Source organism: Indicator indicator, chromosome 42 (genome assembly GCF_027791375.1).
Source record: "Indicator indicator isolate 239-I01 chromosome 42, UM_Iind_1.1, whole genome shotgun sequence".
NCBI classification, from domain to species: domain Eukaryota; kingdom Metazoa; phylum Chordata; class Aves; order Piciformes; family Indicatoridae; genus Indicator; species Indicator indicator.
This window is the reverse complement of record NC_072051.1, coordinates 104,790-129,897: the sequence shown is the minus strand read 5'-3', so window position 1 is coordinate 129,897 and position 25,108 is coordinate 104,790. Positions and strand designations below refer to the sequence as shown.

Sequence of the window (25,108 nt, the reverse complement as noted above, 5' to 3'; positions counted from 1 at the left end):
TTATCTTATGCGTGATGCAAATGCTGCTCCTTCCAGAAAGCTGAAAGGCTTCTGCAGTGCCTTGTCCACAGCCTTCCTGAGAGCCTTGGAGCTATGGTGGTGCTCTCCATGCTAGAGGTTGTTTGCTACAAGCAGCACCAGATCCTGCCTACAGCTGGGTAGTTTTCTAGAGCAGGGGCTTCAAAACTTAGGTGTTGTCCCCTTTTGCTTGTGTCAAGAGTGGGTCTCAACCCATCTGTGACCACAGCTGCCACTGGTGTGAGTTGAAAGAGAAAAGCAGCCTCAGGCAGCAGAAGGAAGCAGAGGTTTATGTAGTGATGAAGAACTGACATTCATCTGGCTGAAAGACACTGCAGAGAGAGGTTGTTTGTAGTGAGGGACCACGATCAGGCAGCCCAGGTGGCAGGTACTACGATGAACAATATAGGCAGGGGGTTGGAATTAGATGACCTTCAGGGTCCCTTCCAAGCCACTCCCGTTCCATGATTGTATGATCCTTTAAGGGACTGTCCCAGCAGAGTACTGTGGACATTTGATAGCCCTGTGTGAAATGAGCTCCCAGTTACAGGCTATTTCTGGCCCTCTGTGATTGTTTACACAGTGCTGGTATCTCCCTGGCATCTGAATGCCAAGCACAGCCTGAGGCACCCTGGCAATGGCCAGGGAACAGCCAGCTCAGGCCCCTACCCTGCTGCAGGAGTCATTCCAGCTTCCAGTCACCAGAACATGTGCATCTGATGTCAGGAGGAAGAACGCTGCTGACATCCAAGACAAACCTGGAGACCGCTGCTGCCTGCAGTGTGTGGCTGAAGACTGAGAAAAGTGAAAAATCTTAAATCTAAGGATTTAAGATTGTGTAGTAAAAAGTGCAGCCCTCTAACAAGCTCATCTGCTGTCTGAAGGGCAGAGTGCTGACAGAGCTGAAGATGGCTTCAGCAGCTGGCATCTATGGAGGCTGCTCAGCCTGTGGCTGTGCCCAACACAACCAGGCTCTGGAAGAACCTCTCTATTAGTGTTTAGAGTTGTGTTTAGAATTGTTGCTGTTGGAAGAGACTTTTCAGATCATCCAGTCCAGCCAGTGTCTAACCCTGCCAGGACTGGTGCTAACCCAGGGCCCTCAGCATCACATCGCTGCCTCTTTGAAACACCTACAGGGATGGGCATTCAACCACCTCCCTGGGCTGCCTGTGCTTTGAGAACCCTTTCAGTGAAGAAGTTTTCTTCCAATGTCCAACATAAACCTGCCCCAGGGCAAGCTGAGGCCATTCTTGTTGTTTGTTCCTTGGAAGAAGAGACCAACCCCACCTCACTGCAGCCTCCTTTCAGGAGGCTCTGGTTCTGTCACTTGTCACCAAAGAGAAGAGGCTGCCCCCTTCTCACTCCAGTGTCCCTTCGGGGAGCTATAGAGAGCAATTAGATCTCCCTTCAGCCTCCTCCACACTAAACAGCCCCAGGTCCCTCAGCTGCTCCTCCGCAGCCCTGTTCTCCAGACCCTTCCCCAGTTTTGTTGCCATTCTCTGGACCTGCTCCAGCCCCTCAGTGTCCTTCTGGGAGTGAGGGACCCAAACCTGAACAGGACTCAAAACATGGCCTCACCAGTGCCCAGTACAGTGATCCAATCCCTGCCCTGCTCCTGTTGGCCACACCATTGCTGATTCAGGTCAGGCTGCTGGTGGTCTTCTTGGCTACCTGGTCACTCCCTGGCTCATCTTCAGCTGCTGTCATCCAGCACCCCCAGGTCCTTCCCTGCTGGGCAGTTTGCAGCCACTCTGCACCAAACCTGGAATGTTCCTGGGGTGATTGTGACCCAAGGGCAGGACCCAGCACTTGGCCTTGTTGAACCTCATCCTATTGGCCTCAACAATGGATCCAGCCTGGTCAGGTCTGCAGAGCCTCCCTACCCTCCAGCAGATCAACATCTGCTGCAAACACCCTGAGAGTGCCTGTGACCAGTTCCTTGATCCAGGCATTGAACAGAACTGGCCCCAGCACTGAGCCCTGGGGAACACCACTGGTGAGCAGCAGCTTTTTTCCCCACAGGCTAAAGTGCTTACCCAAAGCAACTTCATGTTCATCCTTTATAGCTGACAGCAAGGGCTTACATGTCTTGAAGCTGTCTCTGATGAATTCAAGGTTCACTCTGTAGGGCTGAGAAGAAAGAGGGGTTGAGAAAACATTCGGTGGCACGTTCTTCAGAATTGAGAGCTTTTGCCTTACAGAAATGGAACCCAGTACAAAAGTACTACTAGCACAATGTGTTTTGTCCCTCCATCCCTGCTCTACCATCCCAAATACCTCCTGTGAAGTTCTTCTCTCCCCTGGGGATAGGCACCCACAGCACGATGGAGAGCAAGCAAGGAGAAGCTTTGATGGAGTCAGTCAGGGCACAGCTCCAGAAGGAAAATGACACTGTTCAGGTGGAGCTGATGAGAATTCAGGTTCCAGCATGGACACTAAAGGCATACAACAAGATGGGACAGCTGCTCTTGTCTGTTTGGTGAAGTTAAGTGGCAAGCTCTGCAGAGCAGAGAGTCTCCAAGGTGTCCTCAGCAGAATGAAACAGCCCTGTGTTGTACCTGGGCTGTGGGAAGACCTTGCCAAGCACTAAGCAATGTTCTCTCTGGTGAGACAGCAAAAGGTATTCACAAAACATAAATGTGTTTACAAAATCTCTTGCCATTGGTCACTCTTTGTTTCTCTCCATTCTCTTCCTTCTACCACTTTCTTTCCCCATCACTGCAGGATTTCTTTGGGAATGAGAATTTGAATTAATTAGTGAAGAGAAAATGAAGTCTGCAGATGTGCTTGGGTTGCAGGATATTAGACACCCAGGAGCACCCACCTGGGTTTTACATTGAAGTGGTGGTTCTCAGTGTCTCCATCAGGTATGTCCTTAAACAGCCACCACAACCCCCCACGTCAGACCCATCAGACACTAAGCCAAGTGCCTCGCTGCGCTGTGAGCGAGCCTGCCCCTTGTTCAGAGCGTCCTGAAGGCCCCGGGACAGTCCTTGGGAGCTCTCCGCACTGTGTACGCTTCCAGATGGGCTGCTGCAAGGGGAACCGCGTCCCGCCGCCCCCCTGCTCCGTGGGAAAGGAGAGGAGGGCCCTGTTCGGCCCTCCCTGCCAGGCCCAGACGCCGATATTCCCCGTGCCGGGCGGAACGCGCCGCGCCGCCATGGCCGTGCCGCCGAGCTGTTTACAGCCGTCGTCATGGAGACGCTTCCCCTCAGGACCCGCCTCGCTTCGCTATAGCCGCCCTACTCAGAGCCTGACGCAATGGTCTCGTTCGCCGGCCGAGGCAGCCCCGGCGCGGGGTTAGTTCTGCTCCGGCGAGAGGCTAGCTCTGCGCAGCGAATTGCTGCGGGGTGAGCCAGCCGGAACGACGCTACCCTTCCCCCATGGCGTGGCGGTTGAAACCGGTCCCTGAGTGAAGGCGGCCCCTCAGCGCCCCGCTGCCTCGGGGCACGCTGGGAACGGGAGTCCCACGGGTGACGTCACTCTTAGGAACCCGGCGGAGGAGGGATGCGTTTCCCAGCGTGCAGCGCACCGAGGGGCGGGGTGGGGCTTCGAGCGCGATTCCTGCCGGGAGTCGCAGTCCCGACGGGCTGATAAGGCGGGCAGACCGACGCGGCGAGGACTTCATTTCCTGTCGTGCAGCGCTGTCCCATTGTGGCCACGCTTGTCGCCCATTGGCTGGCGGCCGGAGCTGGGCCTTGCTCCTCGCCCAGTGACACAAAGCCAATCCAAGATGGCGGACGCGGGGAACCTGCACGGGGGGGACGCGGCGCTGCCGTCCCCGCCTGAGGAGCAGGAGCTGAGCCAGCGCCTCCGCCGCCTCTATCCTGCCGTCAATCAGGAGGAGACGCCGCTGCCGCGCTCCTGGAGCCCTAAGGACAAGTACAACTATATTGGCCTCTCACAGGGCAACCTCCGCGTCCACTACAAAGGTGCCGGGGATGGGGCGGCGGCACCGGGTTCAGGTTTGCGTTCGGCCTGGAGCGAAGTGGAGCGACCCCTGGGCCCGGCCGCTCCGCGGGGCCAGCCGAGCGGTGGGCTCGCCGGGCGTCCAGTGGGGCGGCCGCGGGTCTGGCAGCCCCGGGGAAGGGAAGAACGGGTGTTGCGGCCGGGAAGCGGAGCGGGGAGCGCCGAACTCCGGCTGTGGAGCGGACTACTTGTCGCGGGTGTCGTCGCTGGCCTCCAGCCCCGTGCCGGCTTTTTGTGGGTTTGGGAAGCGCAGGTGGTCTGCAGTCGAGGGCTCTTCCCCCGGCGGGCTGTGCTCCTTTATATAACGCTTTGCAGTGTCACCAGCCCGGGCCCCAGCGCCTCTGTGTCGTCAGATCGGCTGTTTACTCTGTCATCCTGCTTAAAACCCGGCCAAGGGGTCGGATGGCATCAACACGCTGCGTAACTGGGGCCTTGGCTCCTTGAGTTTACACAAAACAGATGCTGCAGACTTGTAGGACTTGGGGAATCACTCTGGTGTTTTTCTTGCTCGCTATTGGAGGCTCTTCTTCCTTCCCACCCGGTGGAGAACCCTGCTTGGGTAGTAAACACTGATGTCATTCCCCTCTTGTGTAATCGATTTTCTGTCTTTGGGTTGTCTGTGTTGGTCTTTGAATCCTGTGTGTGGGGAGGGAGAGAGGTAGAACTGTGAGTGGTTGTCAGTAACTTTGCAGTGAAAGCGAAGGAAAGACTCCAGGGCTTGTTTGTGGAGACAGTGCAGGGCTGTGTGTTTCAGTTCTCTGAAAGGTGTGCTTGCAGTGCTTGGATTTCTGTAGAAACAGATCCCCACTGTGTTCAGGTAGGGGTCCTTAGAGCTCAGGACAGCAGGACTCACGTTTCTGTTCTTTCCTAGGTCATGGTAAAAATCACAAAGATGCTGCCTCGGTCAGGGCCACGCACCCCATCCCCGCCGCCTGCGGCATTTATTACTTTGAGGTGAAGATCGTCAGTAAAGGCAGAGATGGGTAAGTGCCCCTGCAGCTCAGCAAGCTGCTGATGTGCTCTGACCTCCTTTCCAGAAAGGTTAGAGGTCCCATGGCTGCTGGGGGCAGGTATGTCACGGGGAGGCTGCATTCTCTTGGGTGACAGCTGTGAATGTGGGAGAAAGCCCTGGAAGCAAAGGTGCTTCCACAGCTGCTTTTTGTGCCCTTTGATAGGGGCAGTTTGGGAAACTTTAGGTGCAATTTGAATTCAAAAAGTTTTTCCCTTTGCTGAGCCCTGGTGACTCATTTCTGGAATTATGATACCTCAGAGGTGGAATGAGAGAGAAGGGAGGAACCTTGAACTTAATTTTGGACTGTAAGAGAGATGTTGGCTTGGTGACAAGTGGTCGTAGCAGTACTGGAGAACTGGAAGGAGAGCTTCTGAGACTTCTTTAGAAAGCCCCTGTGCATGATCAAGGAAAAGATGCTCAAGAAGGAGGTAAGAGGATGGTAAATATCAGCTGGAATCTGTGCTGCTTCTGTCAGCTCTAGTCTAGGACCTGAACATGGACAGGAGTCTCATGATAGCTTGCACCACAGAGTGGTTTGGGTTGGAAGAGACCTCAGAGAACATCTAGTTCTAACCTCCTCGCCATGTGCAGGGACACCTCCCACTAGATTGGATTGCTCAAGGCCTCATCCAACCTGGTCTTGAATACTTCCAGGCTTGGACCCTCTACAGTAGCCCTGGGTAACCTGTTCCAGTGTCTCCCCAGACTCACTGCCAACAATTTTCTTCCTCATTTCCAGTCTTAATCTTCCCTCTTCCAGCCCAAAGCCATTGTCCCTCATCCTGGCATTCCTAGCCCTTGGCAAAAGTCCCTCCCCAGCTCTCCTGGAGCCCCCTCAGGTACTGGAAGGCTGCTCTGAGGTCTCCCTGGAGTCTTCTCCAGGCTCAACAGCCCCAACTCTCTCAGCCTGTCCCCACACAGGAGGTTCTGCAGCCCTCTATCATCTTGGTAGCCTCCTCTGGCCCTGCTCCAACAGGTTCCTGTCTGTGCTGTGCTGAGGACTCCAGAGCTGCCCCAGCACAGCAGGAGGGGTCTCAGCAGAGCTCAGCAGAGGGGCAGAATCCCCTCTCTGCCCCTGCTGCCCACACTGCTGGGATCAGCCCAGGGCACTGCTGGGACTCCTGGCAGCACTCAGTGCCAGCTCATCTTCAACTTCTCATCAATATGGGATGAGAATCCTCATCATGACAGGGAACAGCTATGGAAGTTTGGGAGACTCTGTTCAAACCAGAATGTTTAATCTGAGAATGCTTTTCCAGACCCAGTCATGTTTTCAGGGTAGTATTTACTGTTGTAGCCTCATGCTGGGGCTGGATTTGCCCTGTCACTCTGTTCTGCTTTGGACAGCGGCAAATGAGAAATGCAAGAGCAGTAGATCCTGGTGGTTGCATGAGAAACACCTTAGAGAGCTGAACTGGCTGTGGATTCTCACGGAGCCTTGTGGTCACCATGTTGGGCAGTAGTTTGATTCGAGGTGTAACTAACCCAGGCTGTCTTTGAAAGCCATCTTGAGGCTGTTGGGAGGGGTGGGCATGCAAGGAAGGGGCACTTCTGATAAGCTCTGGGTTTCTGCTGCTCCTCTAGATTCAATGTCTAGTAATTTTAAAGGTATCAGCCTGTTCTGTGTGTGTTTGGCCTTTTGTTAAAGGATGAGTGTCACAGGTGTGACTAGACAGAAGGGACAGGCACTCAGGAGAGTGTATGAAGGGCAGTTACTTAACCCAGTCCTTCAGGAATATCTTTTGTCTCTGGCTGGTTTAGGGGTCTTGGGGAAAAGCCACATCAAAGTCCTGACTTCTTACTGCTGAAACGTTTTGCTGTCCTTGTGGAGTTGTGATGTGGCCTATTTGTAGGGGTGCTTGCAGCAGGCTGTTGAATTGGGGTTCACCTGCTGGAAAGCAGCTCCGTGGAGTCCTGGTGAACAAGAAGCTCTCCAGGGGACAGCAATGTGCTGTTGTGGCCAAGAGGACCAATGGTCTTCTGGAGCGCATTCAGAAAGCTGTGGCCAGCAGGTCAGGGGAGGTTTTTCTGCCCCTCTACTCTGCCCTGGTGAGACCACAGCTGGAATATTGTGTCCAGTTCTGAGCTCCCCAGTTCAAGAGAGACAGGGAACTGCTGGAGAGAGTCCAATGGAGGCTAGAAGGATGACGAAGGGACTGGAACATCTGTGTCATGAGGAAGGGCTGAGAGCCCTGGGGCTGTTTAGTCTGGAGAAGAGAAGGCTGAGAGGGGATCTGATCAATGTTTACAAATATCTGAAGGGTGGGGGGCAAGGGGAAGGGGCCAGGCTCTGTTTCGTGGCGTCCTGTGCTAGGACAAGGGGCACTGAGCACAAACTGGAACCCAGGAGGTTCTATCTGAACGTGAGGAAAAATTTCTTTGGTGTGAAGGTGCAGAGCTCTGGAGCAGGCTGCCCAGAGAGGCTGAGGAGGCTTCTCTGGAAACTTTCCAAACCCACCTAGATATGTTCCTGTGTGACCTGCTCTAGGTGATGCTGCTTTGGCAGAGGGGTTGGAGTTGGTGATCTCCAGAGCTCCCTTCCAAGCCCTCTGTGTCTCTGTGATTCTCTGAGTTGAGCTGCACTGTGGCCTGTCATCATTGCTGCTTTATGTGTGCAGAGGTGGGTGCTGGGCTATGTGCTTTACCAGTGCAGGGAAAAAAAACATCTTTATTTGTCTACTCCACTGCCTTGGTGATGAACTGCTTTGAAACCTTGCACTTGATCACTTTCTGTAACTGCTGAAACTGAAATACCTTACAGGCAGCTTCCAGGCAATTTCCCAGAGGAGTTACGTGGTGAAAGGTCACTGAGCAGCACCGAATCCTTCCCTCCTCACATCTCCATCTTATGGGCAGATAATGGAACTTGGTGCTTGTTTCCCATGTTCTGAGCTTTCTGTCTTGCTGCTGTTGCTTTGGCTGTGTTCTGTCACTGCAGTTCCTCTCCAGGAATGCTCTCAGAGCTGCAGCTGCAGGTACTGCTACTGTAGCAATACCAGCAGGAGATGCTGATAACTGGGTTCTGGCTTGGAGCAGTGCTGAGCCTTTGGGAGCTTCTCTGATGTCTCAGCCATTCCTGTGCCTTGTGCTTCTCTTGCTGGGTGAGAGAGCTCCAGTTTTTCTCTCGCACACTGTGGGGCTGGGGGATTTTAATTGTGAATTTGTATTGCAGCTGCTGCCTGTCTCTGTCACTTGAGGAAATGCTTTTGTGTGCCTCACCTGTAACAGTTTGGAATCTGCCTGTTGGAGGCTTCCTATTTTGTGAAAGTGAACTTTTACAGCAGGGGGCACATCTCCTCCTAGGAAGCTCTCCAGTGTTTATTGCACTGTGGTGGCCTCTGTTTAAAGGAGTAAAAGTCCAGGATTCTAAAGCAGGGATTGGAGGGAAAGTAAGGAAGGTTTTGAGTGGTTTAAGGGCAAAGCATGTCCCTTGGAAGTCAGCTGGAAGCCCTTTGACAAGGGGAGGGAAGTCTTCCTGAGCTCATTTCCTGAATGGCTGCTTCAGGTGTGAAGTCTCTGCTCTGTAGCTTACCAGAATGGTGAGGTGAGGGCTGTGTGGTGTTACTGTTTCTCTTGCTGGAGGTTGTGTCTCTGCTGGCCTTCAGGTTTCAACTGTGAGTGATTTGGTTTCAAAAGATTTACTCAAGAGATACTTTGGTGGAAGGAATTTCAGGAAGTGTGCTTTGAGGAGTTGTGCCTGATTTTGCTCCAAGCTGGCATCTTTCTGTGCTCAGAATTGTTCACCTGGTGTTCTGCACTCTGCTGGACAGGAGCTGAGGTGGCAGTAAGAAATGGGATAGGCTGTCCCAGTGGCTCCTGCCAGAGTGCAAGGAGCCTGAAGCTCTCATGATGACTTTTGCCTTCTGAGAAGGGATGTGCCTGTCTGTTCACACACTGTGGTAAGGGGGGTCTTGAGCTGGCATCAGACAGTGCCAGGACACTACTGTGGTGGAGAAAGCTGAGCTGTAGAAACAACTGAGGTATCGGTGCCAGCTTTTTAACTCCTCCCTTGCATTACTTTGGTGGGGTCCTCTTGTGCCTCCCACCCCACGTGTCCTGGCAGTCAGAGCACACCCCCTCAGCTCTCCCAGTTCTCAGGCAGATGAATTCTCTACTCCCTTTTGCAGAGCCCATCAGGAGGGACTGCAGCAGCACAGACACACAGTGCCTTAGGCTGCCATGGCCCTGCACCCAGAGCTAGCAGAAAGCTTCCTCTTCTGCACTGTTTTCTTCCCTGTTCTTTAATGCATCTCCTCCCTAAAGTCCTGTTGTTAAAGAGGGAAATTAAATGATATATGGAAACTTCCCTAAACTTTTCTGCCTCAGCATTGGTAAAATCTAGCCTGGTTTACTGGGGGCTGTTTTGAAGTGAGCAGAGCATACAAAAAGTCCATTTGATGCGCTTAGCCTTTGAGAATTTACAGCCTCTCTTAGCCTGGGACCTTCCACTGCTCCAGGGCTGAGGTACAACTACAGTCGTTTGGGTTCAAGAGGGGTGAACTCCAGCTGAATGGTGGTCACCTCAAAGGCTTTAGTCTTTACTGATAAGGGGTGATGTGTATTGACTGGCTTTGGGTTTTGTGTGGGGCTTTGTTTGCTATCTGATTTTTTTCTGGGGGGAGGGGAGGCTGCCAGGCTACCAGGGAAAAACTTTCTTGCCAAGGAGGCAGGGTAAGACATCAAATCAGATCTGCTGTTTGTGCCACTCTTGGTTTGGGAAGGTGGCTCTTATCCTCAGAGAGTACAGGAGAATTTAGTTGACAGTCTCTAGTTTTTGTTCTTACCTCCTTGTCTGCACTGAACACACAGGGAGTGGTTCAACACCACTCAGAGGTGATAGCAGTCAAGGCTTTGTGGTTCTGCCCTTCCATTTGCAATACTTCTGCACCTTCTCCTGTGCTGCCACTCCCCTCCTTGGGCCTGTGGTGAGCTGGTTCAAGGAGATAACTGGTTGCAAGCTGGCCACATCCAAATAATGATGTGGATTTAATCTCCTGACGTCACTGCCAGTAATTGCTGCGTTGTTTCAGCTGAGTTCTACCCTGCAAGGGTCTGCTCCCTGATGGGGATTGAAGGCAAGTCAGTGAAGGGTGGGGCCGAGCCGGGAGGGGGAAGGGTCGGGTTGCAGCGGCTCTCCTTTAGTGCCTTTCAAAGTGTGGTTGATCAGTTATGTCTTAAGGCTTGCTGGGCACTTCTGAGCCATTGTGTGCAGGTCTCCTGAGTATTGCCAGCTGGAACAACAGCACAAGAGGAACAGGTCACAAGTTGTGGCAAAGGAAATGCCAACTGGGCAGAAGAAAGATTTTTTTTTTTTTTTGTGGTGACAGTGGCTAAGCACCAGAGCACGATGTCTAGAGCCTGGGACATCTCCATCTTCAGATCTGCCTGGGCAGGGCCTTGGGTTTCCTTACAGCTTTCAGAGTTACTTTTGCTTTGGGCAGGAGGGTGAAGGAGGAAGGTCCCAAGGTCCCTGCCAGTGCAAACCACTCTGTGGTTCTGTGGATGGCTTGCTTCCAGCATTCCTCAGATGAGCAGAGGCTGGCAGAGATGGCTGTGACTCTTCTGTTCCTGGGCTGCCACAAATAGCTGCTGCCTGGAGCAGGGTGGTGTTTACACCAGCATAGCCTTAACTCCCTCTGAGGCACCTTGCCCTCTCTCCCTCAAATACCTCTGTGTGCTGTCGATTTCTCAGCATGTCTCAGCTTCTGTTTCCCCATGAGATGCTCTCTGCTTGGTAAGCAGGAGTGGGGCAGGGCAGGCTGCTGTGACTCAGGATGGGTCACCTCTGCTGCCTCTGTCACAGGCTGAGGCAGGTGGTGTCACGCTGGCAGCGCCTCCTTCACCTGTGCCACACACTGGCTTCTGGTGGAGTGTGACTGGGGAGGACATCTCCTGGCAGGGTACAGCCTCCTCGCTGTAGCAGATGTCTGCTATGCTGCAGCCTCTCCTCCATTCCTGAGCTGCTGCAAGAGGAGCTGGTCCAGCAGCCTGTGGATTGCTTAGCAGTGGTGGTTTGCTGCTGCTGGCTCTTTCATGGGGCTGATTTGTGTCTGGGCAGCTGCTGGGCTTGGCATTCTGCAGCCTGCCTCATCTCTCTGGCAGTGGCAGAGCCTACTGCTCCCTGCCCAGGGTGACTCTGTGTGCTCTGCAGGCAGAGGAGTGCCAAGTGGCACAGCCTTCTGTGCCAGGGGAGCAGGGCATGTTCAGGAGGACTTTGAGCTGCCCAAGGAAGGCTGCTGAAGGCCAGACTGGATTTTCTGCCTGCCAGCATCTAGTTCTTAAACCTTTCTTCTGTGCCAGCACTAGCGACTGCTTAATGAGCTGGGTCATTAGCTGTCCTTTTGCTAGACCACTCTTTGGTGAGAGGTTTGCACTGGTGGGGACCTTGGGACCTTCCTTCTTCATCCTCCTGCCCAAAGTAAAAGTAACTCTGAAAGTTGTCAGGAAATCCAGGGCCCTGGCCAGGCAGATCTGGAGATGGAGATGTGCCAGGCTCTGGACATCCTGCTCTGGTGCTTAACCATTGTCACGAGGAAAAATCTTTCTTCTGCCCAGCTCTTTTCTGTGTGTTAAGTAGGGAAGAGGAGACCCAGAAGGGTAGAAGAGGAAGGGTGGGAGGACATGGACACCAGGATGTATTGGTATTCTTCCAGCACTTTCTTGCTTTGAGGTGTGCAGCCTGTTGTCCAGGGATGCTGGACAGCACTGGCTTAGGCCATGGGTGTTTTTCTGGGAGAGTACTCTGAGGAGAGCAGCCAGAGGGCTGATCTAGCTTGGTCCATACCATAGTTTGTTTATTATTCCTGTAGCTTTCATACCACATCCCAGACTTAAAACCAGCTCAGCTTCTCCGGCTGGACAGGAAAAGCACAGGCCAGCTGTAGTGCTCGTTGAGCAGCTTTTCCATTAGTAACAAGTGGTCTGCCCCTCTCTTTCTTGCTCCCCTGCCAACCTTCCATGTCTGCCCAGCACATGGGGAGCATGATTGCTCCCTGCAAAGCCTTTCACTCCTGTTCTCTGATGGCTTCCAGATGCTGATGGGCAGCCTGACGTCGGCGGCTGTCATGGCATGGCTGTGTGTGTGCCTCCAGCAGCTGCTGACACCTTGTGTCATACGTGGCTGGGGGAAGGCTAAGGAACATTCTAGGGGAGCTGAGGATCTCTAGTGTCTGCACATGCTGTGTCATCCCTTATTTATATCTGATAAGCCTGTAAATAATCGATTTCCTCCCCTGCTTCTTTTAAATTTCTCTTTTTCCATCCTGGTTTCCAAGAATCCTAAACCCAGCACACGGAAGGGCTTGTTCTGTTTGCAACTACTTGAATTTGTGCTGTCCCACAGACCTTCACTTACTAAACCAATACATAAATAACCTCCCAAGTTGGTGCAGTAAACCCTTCTGGCCTTGTTCCCATTTGCAAACAGTCTTGCCACTGGCTGAGCTTTGCTCCTCTGAAGTGTGGAGACCCTGATTTGCTGAGGAGCCTTCAGTCAGCTGGTGACACCTCACACCAGCTGCTCTTCTGTGTTGTCATTCTGCTAAACTCGTGAAAGGGAGCAATATTGGGAGCAGCTCTTTCAGAGTCAGGTTGGAATTGCTGATCTGCAGTCGGCAGCTGGGGCTCTAGTGGCCTTTGTTTCAAACAGGGAAGAGGGAAGTGAAGCTGACAGCAGTGCTGTGGGCTCAGCACTGGGTGGGAGAACAACCTCTTCCCTTCGTGGGGCTGTAATTTGAGCTCTCCTAGATTTCAGGCTGTGATAACTTCTTTGTTTCTCTGTTACCTTTTCTTTTTTCTTTCTTTGTTGTGCTGGTTTGAGGCCAGACAGATCCTCTCTTGCCCCAAGAGGGACAAAAGAATGACACTCACACAAACGGACTGGAGAGTGATGGAAAGTTTACATGGAAGAGCAATTGGTGAAACTACAGAAACTACAAAGCATAGTGACAAGAATAACCCAAAGCATACAGAGCCCCTTACATGACACCCAAAGGCTTCCCAACTTTTCCCTTCTCCCTCCCTGAGGGTATACCCAAACCCCCCAGGGCTCTTTCTTCCCCCCCAAACTGGCAGTAACAGGAGGCACCCAGCCTAAACTGCCACACTTTGTCCAGTTAGAGTTGTGAGATTGTGTGCAGTTAAGAAGAATGCCAGGAAAAGGCCTTGGGTGGGTGGGTGTGTGTGTGGGTGGTTTGCTTTCTCTCTTTTTTCCCTTCTTTCTACTATTTCTCACTATGTGTTACAGAAATGGTAGAAATATGGCAAAAGAGAAGTAGCCAAAGGGCTGGTAGTGTTTAGAAGATATATGCCAGATGGGTCTGGGTGGGTCCTACAGAGTATGTTTGCAGTTAATAGATTGAGTCATGGAGTAATGGGAATGAGTTCAGGTGTTCTGGGCTTGGAGAGTGAAGTGTTCTCTGCTGGGTGATTCAGCTGCACAAGCTGCAAAGCTCTGGTGGAGGGGAAGCTTTTTTGCCTTCACTGAGATAATAAACTGCTAAAGAGTTTGTCATCCAGTGTGAAGCCTGACTCTTCTGCTCTGCTGAGACCCCACCTGCAGCATTGCCTCCAGTTCCCAATACAAGAAAGTCCTGGAGCTGCTGGAGAGGATCCAGAGAAGGCCACAAAGATGATCAGAGAGCTGGAGAACCTCCCATGTGGGGACAAGCTGGGAGAGTTGGGGCTGTTGAGCCTGGAGAAGAGGAGGCTCCAGGGAGACTTCAGAGCAGCCTTCCAGTACCTGAAGGGGCTCTAGGATTGCTGGGGAGGGACTCTTGACTGGGAATGTCAGGATGAGGGACAATGGCTTTGAGCAGGAAGAGGGGAGATTGAGACTGGAGATGAGGAAGAAATTGTTGTCAGTGAGGGTGGGGAGACACTGGCACAGGTTGCCCAGGGAGGCTGTGGCTGCCCCTTTCCTGGAGGTGTTCCAGGCCAGGCTGGATGAGCAACCTGGTGGGACACCTTAGCTTCAGATACAGTTGGCTCTGGTACAGTTCATGATCCTGCTGGGTGTGATGGTGCTGGTGGTGTCAGATCCTAGCAGTGATTTTGGCCTGGTGAGGCTTTTATTGTTTGTTTTTTCCCATGGTGCTCAAACCAGGTGTTAACTGCTCTGCGTTCTCTGCCTTTCAGCATCCTCACACACATTGCTAATCACATCATCAGTCTTTTCCCTTCCTGAAGGTAACACAGAAAAGGGACAGATCTGGCCCTTCCCACAGCTGACAGATACCAGTTGAACATGATCCTGAAATTGGAAGGCAGCTGGAGACATTCAAGGCCAGATTGGAGGTGTCCCTGCTGCCTGCAGTGGGTTTGGGCAAGATGCCCTCTTGAAAGGCCCTTCCAGCCTGATGCCATCTGTGAAGCTGGGGATCCAGTGAGACCAGATGTGATTTTCTGTCAGTGTTTGCTGATAACCAGCCCGAGCACATGTGTCAGTTACCAGCTGGCAGTCCCCTCCTTTCTTTCTGCTCACTCAGCTCTTCCATGCTCTGGGGCTGTGAGAGCCTCTCTGCCTTCTGCAGGGCTGATGTGCAGGGGCACTGCTGGGTATCCTCACACTTGTGGTTGTTCTTAATAAGAACTTCACTTCTTGCCATTATCGTCTTTTCAGCCTTGCATTATTTGTCTATCCTTGGGGAATTTGCACTCTTGCTGGAGCCTGGCAGTGCTATTTCTGAAGCACAATATCCATGAATCAAACCAGAGCCTATTCCTCTCCAGAGGTTCATGAAGCTTCATTAGCAAGTGGTTCCAAGATGTCGATGCTCTGGCTGAGGAGTGGACACATTGCAGCTTTCTCTGCCACAGACAGAACTTTCTCACTGCCTTCCAAGGCCCCACCCCTCCTGCAGTGAGACAGGGATGGTGTGGCTCTAGGTGGTGAGCTGATACGGGTTATCATTCCTCAGCACCTTCTGAACCTGCCACCAAGTCACAGCCTGCCTCAGACAATGACAGGTCAGAGCTTTGCATGAAGAAAGGCTGAGGGACTTGGGGCTTTTTAGTGTAGAGAAGTCTGAGGGGGATCTCACCAATGCTGATCACAACTCAAAGTGAGGGTGTCAGGAGGATGGGACCAGTCCTTTTATCAGAGGTGTCACCAGTGACAGGACAAGAGGCAAGAGGCACAAACTGGAACATAGGAAATTCCATCTAAGGTGAGCAGGAACTTCTCTGCTTTGAGGGTGCTGGAGCCCTGGAGCAGGATGCCCAAAGAGGTGGTGGAGTTCCCATCTCTGGAGACATTCAAAACCTGTCTGGCCATTGTGGTCCTGTGCAGCCTGCTGTGGGTGCCCCTGCTCTGGCAGGAGGGCTGGACTGGATGATCTCCAGAGGTCCCTTCCAGCCCCTGTTGTGCTGGATTTTGTTGAACTGCTGTGGTGAAGGATAGAAGGTTCATGGATAGAAGATGCCGGGCTGATGCTGTTACTGGTGGAGAAGTGTGGCTGGTCCATTCTGTTCCAGTTGTGAAAAGCAACCAGCAGTGTCTGGGCAGGCCTGAGGTGCAGGAGGAGTCTGGAGGAATTTGGTGCCATGGTAGGTGCTGGTGAGTGGAAGCCAGGCTCTGCTGGCTGAGACATGAGCTGGGGTCTGTGTCTGCTTTGGACTGGCTGCTCCATTTGGAGCTGATCTGCTGATGGAGCAGTTTGGAAGCTTCTGATGGAGCCTAGGGGCAGTTCCAAGGATTCAGTGTGCACTGCTGAGGAGATGGCTTTGGATTTCTGGCTTTGGTTTCTCCCTATGATGGATTTAAAAGGATTGTTGCTCAAAACCCTAAGCAAAGACTTTTTTTTTTTTTTTCTCTTTCCTGTTTGGAGGTGGACTGACATCTCTGTGCATCCTCTTTGAAGAGGCTTGTTGAATTGGGGCCAATTCTGTTCACTCTCTTTATTGTTGGTCTGGATGAGGGCATCAAGTTACCTGCAGTACATCTGTAGATGACACCAGGTTGAGTGGCAGTGTTGGTCTGCTGGAGGAGTGGGAGGCTCTCTAGAGGGACCTGGCCAGGCTGGCTCCATGGCTGAGGCCAATGGGATGAGATTCAGTGAGGCCAAGTGCTGGGACTTGCACTTGGGTCACAACAACCCCATGAAAGCTCCAGGCTCAGGATAGAGAGGAAGAAAAGGCAGAAAAGGACCTGGGAGTGCTGGTTGGCAGCAGCTGAAGATGAGCCCAAGATGTGCCCAGGTGGGCAAGAAGGGCACCAGCAGCCTGGCCTGGAGCAGCAATGGTGTGGGCAGCAGGAGCAGGGCAGGGATTGTGCCCCGGGACTGGGCACTGGGGAGCCCTCAAATCCTGGGTTCAGTTTTGTGCCCCTTGCTCCAAGAAGGACACTAAGGGGCTGGAGCAGGTCCAGAGTAGGGCAGCAAAGCTGGGGAAGGGTCTCCAGAACAGGGCTGGTGAGGAGCAGCTGAGAGAGCTGGGGGTGTTCAGTCTGGAGAAGAGGAGGCTGAGAGGAGACCTCATTGCTCTACAGCTCCCTGAGATAAGGCTGGAGCCAGGTGGGGGTTGGGCTCTGCTCCCAAGGAACAAGAGACAGGACAAGAGAAAAAGGCCTCATGTTGCACCAAGGGACGCTTAGTTTGGGCATGAGGAACAATTGCTTCCTCTTGACGGTTGTCAAGGCCTGGAACAGGCTCCTTAGGAAGGTGGTTGAATCCCTGTCCCTTGGAGGGTTGCAAAGCTATGTGGATGAGATGCTGAGGGTTGTGGTTTCACACCAGCAGTTACAGAATGGTTAGACACAGTGATCTTAGAGGTCTTTTCCAGCAAAATAATTCTGTGATTCTATGCATCTCTTGGGGAAAAGGAAAAAAAAAAAAAAAGGATTAGTACATGATTCAGTTAATGGATGCTCCCTGTGGAGCCTGCCGACACCTAAAGCCTCTAAAGCCAAGGATGATCCAGGCAGGCAAACTTTGCAGAGGTTTATGTGGAGTGGCATTGGCTGTTGTGGTTTGTTCAGATCAAAATCCAATCAGTGGAAGGTGCTTGGTGCTGCCCATAGAGGTTGCTGAACTGGTTTTGAGTTTGTTCTGTACACAAAGCTGGTTTGGAGTATTTGGAGTCAAGAAAATGAGAACACCCAGAAGTTCAGAAAGCAGCTGAAGTTTTGGTGGTGGTGGAGCTGAAGGTGATAATTTTTTCACAGAATCACAGAACACATCCATCTGGCAGAGAGCTCCAAGCTTATCCAGTCCAACTCTTGACCCAACACTGCAGGGTCAACACCAAACCAAGTCCCTAAGCACCAGCTCCACACGTGCTAGAACACCCCCAAGGGATGGTGACTGCAGCACTGCAGTCTCTGGGCAGCCTCTGCCAATGTCTCACAACCCTTCCAGTGCAGAAAGATTTCCTGAGATGCAGCCTGAGCCTCCCCTGGTGCAGCTTGGAACCATCTCCTCTGCAGGAGCAGAGGCTGCCCCCTCCTCACTCCAACCTCCCTTCAGGGAGCTGTAGAGAGCAATGAGGTCTCCCCTCAGCCTCCTCTTCTCCAGCCTGAACACCCCCAGCTCCTTCAGCCCCTCCTCGTAGCCCAGGTGCTCCAGGCCCTTCTCCAACCTTGTTGCCCTTCTCTGGACAGGCTCCAGCCCCTCAGTGTCCTTCCTGGAGTGAGGGCTCAGAGCTGAACACAGCACTCAAGGTGTGGCCTCCTCAGTTGTGGTGGGTTGAAAATTCCCCCCACCATTAACTTCACCAGACCAGCTCAGGTGGAAGCAAATGGAGCTGTATTTACAAGCCAAACTACAATCTACAATGCAATGAATATGTACAAATATCCAGGATTTACAATATTTACAGGGATTTACAATTAGCAAACAGCACAAGGACCCCCTGGCCAAAAGACCAGGAAAGAAGCTGTAATGGCTTTTCCCTCCCTGCTTCCCCCTGGCCCTCCTGTACACAAGGAAGAGAGAAAGAAGCAGAGATATATTAAACTTAGCCAAAATAAAAGCGATGCAGCCAAGGTCAAGCAGAAGCAAGTTAGTAACTCCCAGGCTGAAGTGAGAAGTGAGAGAGATTGTTTTGGGAGCCAAATCTTATGGAAAATATCCCTCCATTGGAATTGTTTAGAATAATCATTATTTTCCTTTTTACACCCAATAGTGATTTATTTACATTTTTACTACTCAAGATTGGTGAAAAAATTTAAAAGTGTCATCTAAAACTACCACACCAGTGCTGAGCGCAGGGGGATGGTCACCTCCTGTCCCTGCTGCCCACCCTGTCTCTAACCCAAGCCAGGATGTTATTGACTTTCTTAGCCACTTGGGCACTGCTGGCTCACATGTAATCGACTGCCAACCAACACCCCCAGGCTCCTCTCCCAGTCACAGCTTTCCAACCACACATCCCCAGGGCTGTAGCTCCCCATGGGGTTGTTGTGACCCAGGTGGCTCTCTGTTTTCAAGAGAACAGAGTGATTTTTATCAGCGTGAGGCTCTGCCGGTCTCAAGGCTCATTTCATCCCTCATGGGTGGCACAGAAATCCATAGTAAATGAGACAGGCAAAATAGCTGAGCCTTAACCAGCTGTCAGCTGTGTGACATCTGGGATTGCTGGATGGAGCCTGTGGGCTCCCAGCATGTTGGAAAGTCTCTTTTATCATAGGCCTGCAGATCTGTGTCATTTTATTTTAGGCTGTCTTCAGGTTCTCTGCCCAGTTCTGCAGTCATTATGCTCTTGTTTTAAGGTTTGTCTTAAGCTTTAGAGGGGTAGAGAAGTCGAAGAGCAAAATGTTGGGAACCAGGAAGGTTTGTGGTCATGTTCTTGTTCTTTCTGCACCTCAAATCCTGGGGTCAGTTCTGGGCCCTTCACTCCAAGAAGGACACTGAGGAGGTGGAGCAGGTCCAGAGAAGAGCGACAAAGCTGGGGAAGGGTCTGGAGAAGAAGGCTGGGGAGGAGCAGCTGAGGGAGCTGGGGGTGTTTAGTCTGGAGAAGAGGAGGCTGAGGAAGACCTCATTGCTCTCTACAGCTCCCTGAGAGGAGGTTGGAGCCTGGTGGGGTTGGTCTCTTCTCTCATGCAGCAAGTGACAAAATGAGAGGAAATGGCCTCAGGCTGTGCCAGAGGCGGTTCAGGTTGGACATCAGGAAAAATTGTTCCCAGCAAGCATTGTCAGGCACTGTCCCAGGCTTCCCAGGGAGGTGGTGCAGTCCCCATCCTTGGAAGGGTTTAAAAGCTACCTGGATGTGGTGCTGAGGGACATGGTGCAGTGACTCGGCAGCCATGGTAGGACTGTGAGCTCTGGGTGAGTGGCTGCACTTGGTGATCTCCAAGGTCTCTTCCAACATCCCCAGTTGTGTGGTTCTGTGATTACCAAAGTCTTTTCCATCCTGAAGGATTCGATGACTGGTTAAGGAGATCTCTTATTGGAGAATCACAATACAAGTGTGTGAGCTGGTGGAGAGACTGAGTGACCTGAGAGTTGACAGAATCAGGCACAAGTGTTGGGGAGGGCTGCAATACAGCCTCCAAAAGCTGAAATTTTATTGGATGAGAAAAATGAAAAGGTCATGCTTTTAAGTTTAGAAAACCAAGAAGGGTGACTGAAATGACTTGAGAGACATATGGCTCAAGGTCTGAAATGTTAAAGGAGTCTCTTTCCCTCACAAAATGTCCAAGAAGGGAAGCAAGCTGGTGAGTCTTTAAAAGGAAGAGATGATTAAGGAGAGCTTCTTACAAAGGCTCTGAAAAGCCAGGAGGTTCCCAGATGCCAGCCTTTGCTTCTAGAGCATTACCTGGCTGAAGCTATCCTGGCATGTTTTGGACTTGAGCTCAGGGTTGTTCTGTGGGGCAGGAACCAGTCTGTCCTGGATGATCTGCTCTTGATGACTGGAAGAAAGCTGGGTTCAGCTGGTGTGATCAGATCAGGACTCAGCCTGTGGTCCATGCCTGTGCCTCAGGAAGTTCTCTCTTTGCTGGACTCTGTCCATACCCTGCACATCTAGCCAAGAGTTTGCTGCTTGTCAGCAAAGCTGTCCTGAACCCAAGTTATCAGTGAGTAGTTCAGGTTGGAAGGGGTCTCTGTAGGTCATGCAGTTCACCTCCCCACTAGCAGGGCCAGCTTGGGTCAGGTTCCTCAGGACAATGTGCAATTGGGTGTCTGGCTCAGAGTGGAGATGCAGCAGCGTTCCTGGACCCTTCTGCCAGGGTTTGATCATCCTCATGGCTAAAACATTTTCAGTAATGTCTAAGTGGACTCCTCTTTGTTCCAACTTGGTCTGTTGGCATTCAGGACTTTAGAGGGGAGTATCTAAAGGCCAACTCCACCTTCCCTGCTTTGCCTTTTTTTCTGAAGAGAGAGCTGCCATATTTGCCTCAGTGTCTCCTCGTACATCATGTGGTTTCACCCCTCACTGTCTCTTCCTGCACTCACTCCAGTTACTCTTCCTTGTATTGGAGATCTCAAACCCCAGTATGACACAGGAGTAGAGAGGAGAAGATTCCTTCCCTTTACCTGCTGGCTGCACTCCTAGGCAGTGGGTGGTGGCAGTAGTTCTTCATTGTATTGCTTCAGATAATCATAGAACTGATGAGGTTGGAAGAGAACTTTTGAGACCACCAAGTCAACCAGAGCTCACACTGCCACCACTACTGATGAGCCTCCACCACTGAGCCATGTCCCTCAGCACCACATCCAGGCAGCTTTTAAACCCCTCCAGGGAAGGGACTCCACCACCTCCCTGGACAGCCTGGGACAGTGCCTGAAACCCTTGCTGGGGAGACATTTTTCCTAATCATGACAGTCTTCCTCTCCACTCTCTTTACTCTCCCATTCCTTTTCTTGGCTTTCCCAAATTTCTTCAAGTTGCAGGTGTTTGTCCTTAGCCTGGAATCTGCTGGTGTTACCTCATGGCTGTGTTCCTGCAAGCATTTCTTTTACCCTTGATCTTCTATCACTTGAAGCAGGTCCTGGGCTGTGAGGTGCCTTGCTTCTGGTGAAGGATGATGTCAGAACCTCTCTGCATTCCAGCAGTGCCCATTTGGTGATAGTGCTCCAAAGTCTGCCATTCTTCTTCTTGTGGCAGTCGTTAATGCTGGAGGGTCCTAGTGCAGGGGTGTTTTGCAGCCATATTTTCTATCCTAATTGGGAAGTGGAGCCCAGAAGAATCCGATCCCTGTTCCTAGAAAGCTGAACCCTTTCACTGATACAGGAGATCAGAGCACAGCCCTGATGTGGCCATGGCCAGTCGCTGCCATGGTGCCGTCCCTCACATCTACACCTGGGTGTGTTTCAGAAAGTTCCTAGGACAAAGGCAACCCAAAATCTCCCTCTCTGGCCTCTGACAAAGGTCCCAGCAGTTATGGTACCCTCCTCAGTATAAATAGAGACAAACCATATTTCATAGGGTAGAACCATGGAACTGATGAGCTTGGAAGACACCTTTGAGACCTTCCAGTCCAGCCACTTACCTAGAGCTCCCAATCCCACCACTACTGCTAAGCCACTGCCACTAAACCTCTTTCTATTTATAGTGAGTTCCTGAGGAGTAGATAGTCTAGAGAATAATTTCTGTCATGCTTGTAGTCCTCTACAGGTGTGGCTTTTGGAATGGATGCTCAGAGGCCTGGCCGCATCTCTGCCCAGTTCCTGTGTCTTTAGGAGCAGTGCTGGTTTTCAGCTCTGGGCTTGCTCCTTCAGGCCACACTGCAGGCCATGCAGGAATGGTTTTCTAGCAATCCTCCACACTCCACTCTTCCCTTGCTTCTTGTCTGGCTGCTCTGCAGCATGTGGCAGCAGAAACCTTTGGGATGTTAGGTTGGCTTTTGGCAGCTTCTAATCCCTCCCTAGAAGGAGCATGCCAGGCAGATGCCAGCTGACCGCTGGCTGACAGTTCCCTGAGCACAGGTGACAGGATCCCTGTTGGTGCTGGAGGAGCTGCTTCCATCATGACCAGGCAAGGTGAGGAGGATTATCTGCAGGGTGGGGCGAGTCAGATCTGAAAGCTCTCAGGTTCCTATCTGCAGGAAGTTTCAATTGTGCCCTGGGCCTTGGAGCCATGCAAAAGAAACTCAGGGCATTTGCTGGTGCTGCTGTGTCCAAGCTGTGATGGACTGGAGACTCCATGGTCCTGGCTCAACAAGCAGAGCACCTTCAGCTTTTGTTTTTGTAGACAGGCTTTAGCCCTGCTGCAGAGAAGATCAGATTTGCTATGCAGTAGTGTACATCCTAGGTATTTTGGAAACCCTCACAAATCTCTCTTTATCCTCCTAAATCCAGCCGAATGTTATGGAATCTGTCCTCAATGACCCAAGAGTTTCCAAGATAAATTTGTTTTCCCTGAGTGCCAGCAGGAGGTTCAAATCTTCTGTTCCTCAGCTGGCTGCTTTTGGGTATTTTGGTATATTTGGAGCCCTGCCTCCCTTCCAAGAAGGACATGGAGCTGCTGGAGCAGGTCTAGAGGAGGCCACAAAGATGATCAGAGGCTGGAGAACCTCCTGTGTGGGGACAGGCTGGGAGAGTGGGGCTATTCAGCCTGGAGAAGAGAAGGCTCCAGGGAGACCTGAGAGCAACATTCCAGCACCTGAAGGGGCTCCAGGAGAGCTGGGGAGGGACTTTGGCCAAGGGCTGGGAGTGCCAGGATGAGGGACAATGTCTTTGAGCTGGAGAGGGTTGACTGAGACTGGAGATGAGGAAGAAATTGTTGGCGGTGAGGGTGGAGGGACACTGGCACAGGTTGCCCAGGGAGGTTGTGGCTGCCCCCTCCCTGGAGGTGTTCCAGGCCAGGCTGGATGAGGCCTTGAGCAAGCTGAGCTGGTGGGAGGTGTCCCTGCCCATGGCAGGGGGTTGGAGCTGGATGAGCTTTAAGGTCCCTTCCAGCCCAAACCATTCTACTGTGGTATGAAATTCTAAAATATTTTTAGATGTGCTCAGTGTTGTCTGCAGCAGGTGGAGGAAGACAGAGGAAGAGAACAGCTGCTGTGAAAGGATTTTGTTAGTGGATTTCTAGCTTTCCATGACCAAGAGCCCAGCAGTAGCTGTTCAGCTTCCTCAGGTTTAGGTTACCGCACTTCAAAATTGTTCAAAGCAAACTGAGCAGAGATCTGTTTGTGTGCTTCCAGAGGCTGTGAGGAGAATTACAGATGGTGCACCTGGACACCCTGGGCACTTGCATCAGCAGTGCGGTGAGGAGCAAGAGCTCTTGTGCAGCCTGGCTGTGCTTTACAGCCCTGTTGAACATGTACATATCAGTCAGCTTGGCTCTGCAAAACCCATTTAGCATGCTCCAGGCTCAAAAATTCTTGAAGGTGAAGGAAATGTGGCACAAAGTGAAGGAGCTGCTGTGGTTGAAGGGTGGCTTAGACAAGAAGTTAGGAGGTAGGATGGAGGGCAGGGAAGTGAATTTCCTGCCTCCTGCAGCCAAGGGTGCACCAGGGGTTTCCACGGGGGGATCTGCTACACCTCTGATTTTCACTGCCTTGATGAATGACCTGGAAGTGATATCAATAACAAGATGATACTTTTTTTGCTGATGATGTGAAGCTAATGAGCTGCCACCTGAAGGGTGATTCAAAGTGCATTCAAGCCAGGCAGATATAAAACAGTTCTTATGGAGGGAGAATGACCAACCCAAGCTTGAAATGAAGAATGATCTCAGAGCTGCCTCCTTCACCACAAGGACAAGTTCTTTGTGTCCTGGTTCATGGAAAAATCAGCTCAGCTGTCATCTGCAGACAAAAGATAAACGGGATCATAGAGACTAGGAGGGGGAGGAATAGAAAGTGAAGCAGAGAAGCTGGTTACACTGCTGTCTGTAGCAGGCACCATGTCTTGGGGCTGGGATTGGTGCTTCTGGTTCTGCTTCCTCACCACTGCTCGAAGGAGATACAGAACTGGGAGTGTAGCAAGTATATGAAGAGGTATAGATGAGCTTTCTTAAGAGGAACAGCTGAGCAGACTGTGAGCAGTGAACCATGGAAAGAGACCACTGGGCAGTGGGCTGTTAGTGAGGACTTGGGAAAGCTCTAGAGAAGTTCTTCTGTCTCCTTCAGTTCTAAACGTGCCAGGTGCCAAGCCAAGCTGGGCTGGCCAGTGCCTGGGTGGTGGAGCTGCAGGGTGTTGCCTTTTCAAAGTGCTTGAGAAGGTTCAGAAAGTGATCAGGATAATGGGGAGGGAAGGAAATACAGACAGACAGACAAGCTCCTGCTGAGGGAACTGTGACCACAGTGTGTGGGACAAAGAAAGGGTCTGCTTGGGAAGTACAAGTCTTTGCTCTTGACCTCTGTGTCCACTCTCAGCTGCTGCGGGAGACAGTACCTTAGGCCAGACACATTTGTTCTCGCACGCTGTGTCTGCCCTCAGGTGGTGTTACTCTCTTGTAAATCACTGTAGAAATATTTTTTTTCTAGTGTAGGAAAAAAGCAAAAGTTTCTGATTGTTTTACAGTCACAGAATCCCGATATGGAGGGGTTGGAAGGGGCCTCTGGTGATCATCCAGTCCAACCCTCTGCTCCAGCAGGGCACCCACAGCAGCTTGCCCAGGAGCACAATGCCCAGGGGGATTGGAAGCTCTCCACACAAGGACACTCCACAACCTCTCTGGGCAGCCTGCTCCAGGCCTCCAGCACCCTCACACCAAACAACTTTCTCCTCCTGCTCAGGTGAACCTCCTGGGTTCCAGTTTGTGCCTTCTGCCCTTTGGCCTGTCCCTGGACACCACTGAGCAGAATCTGGCCCCAGCCTCTTGCACCCCACAGGTCCTTTAGGTCTTGATGAACATTGCTCAGATCTCCTCTGGGGCTGCTCTTCTGCAGGCTCTCAGCCTTTGCTCCTCACAGAGCTGCTCCAGGCCCCTCAGCAGCTTTGGAGCCTCCCTTGGACTCTCTCCAGCAGTTCCCTGTCTCTTGTACTGGGGACCCCAGGACTGGAGCCAGAGTTCCAGCTGTGGCCCTTTCCTCCCAATGAAGTGCTCAGGAGTAGCTATAGCTGTGTCTGGGAGAGGTGGCAGGCACTGTGAAGCAGCCTGACATTTTGTCTTGGATTCAAGAGAAAATTAAACAGTCATGGACAACCTTTGGTGTTTTCAACCTTCAGACCTTAACTGATGTGTGGAGTAGGGTTTGGGTTTGTTTGTACCACTCCATTTCTGCTGCAG

General features: G+C 51.9%; 1 protein-coding gene across 1 annotated transcript in view; it reads left to right on the top strand.

Annotated features, from left to right (window-relative positions):
• Window positions 1-3,751: 3,751 nt before the first annotated feature.
• Window positions 3,752-25,108, top strand: part of RANBP10 (RAN binding protein 10) — an 83,083-nt gene continuing 61,726 nt past the window's right edge. The window contains exons 1-2 of the mRNA XM_054397168.1: window positions 3,752-3,950; window positions 4,859-4,970. Of these exons, the coding sequence (XP_054253143.1) occupies window positions 3,752-3,950; window positions 4,859-4,970 (311 nt within the window). The remainder of the gene's footprint in view (window positions 3,951-4,858; window positions 4,971-25,108) is intronic.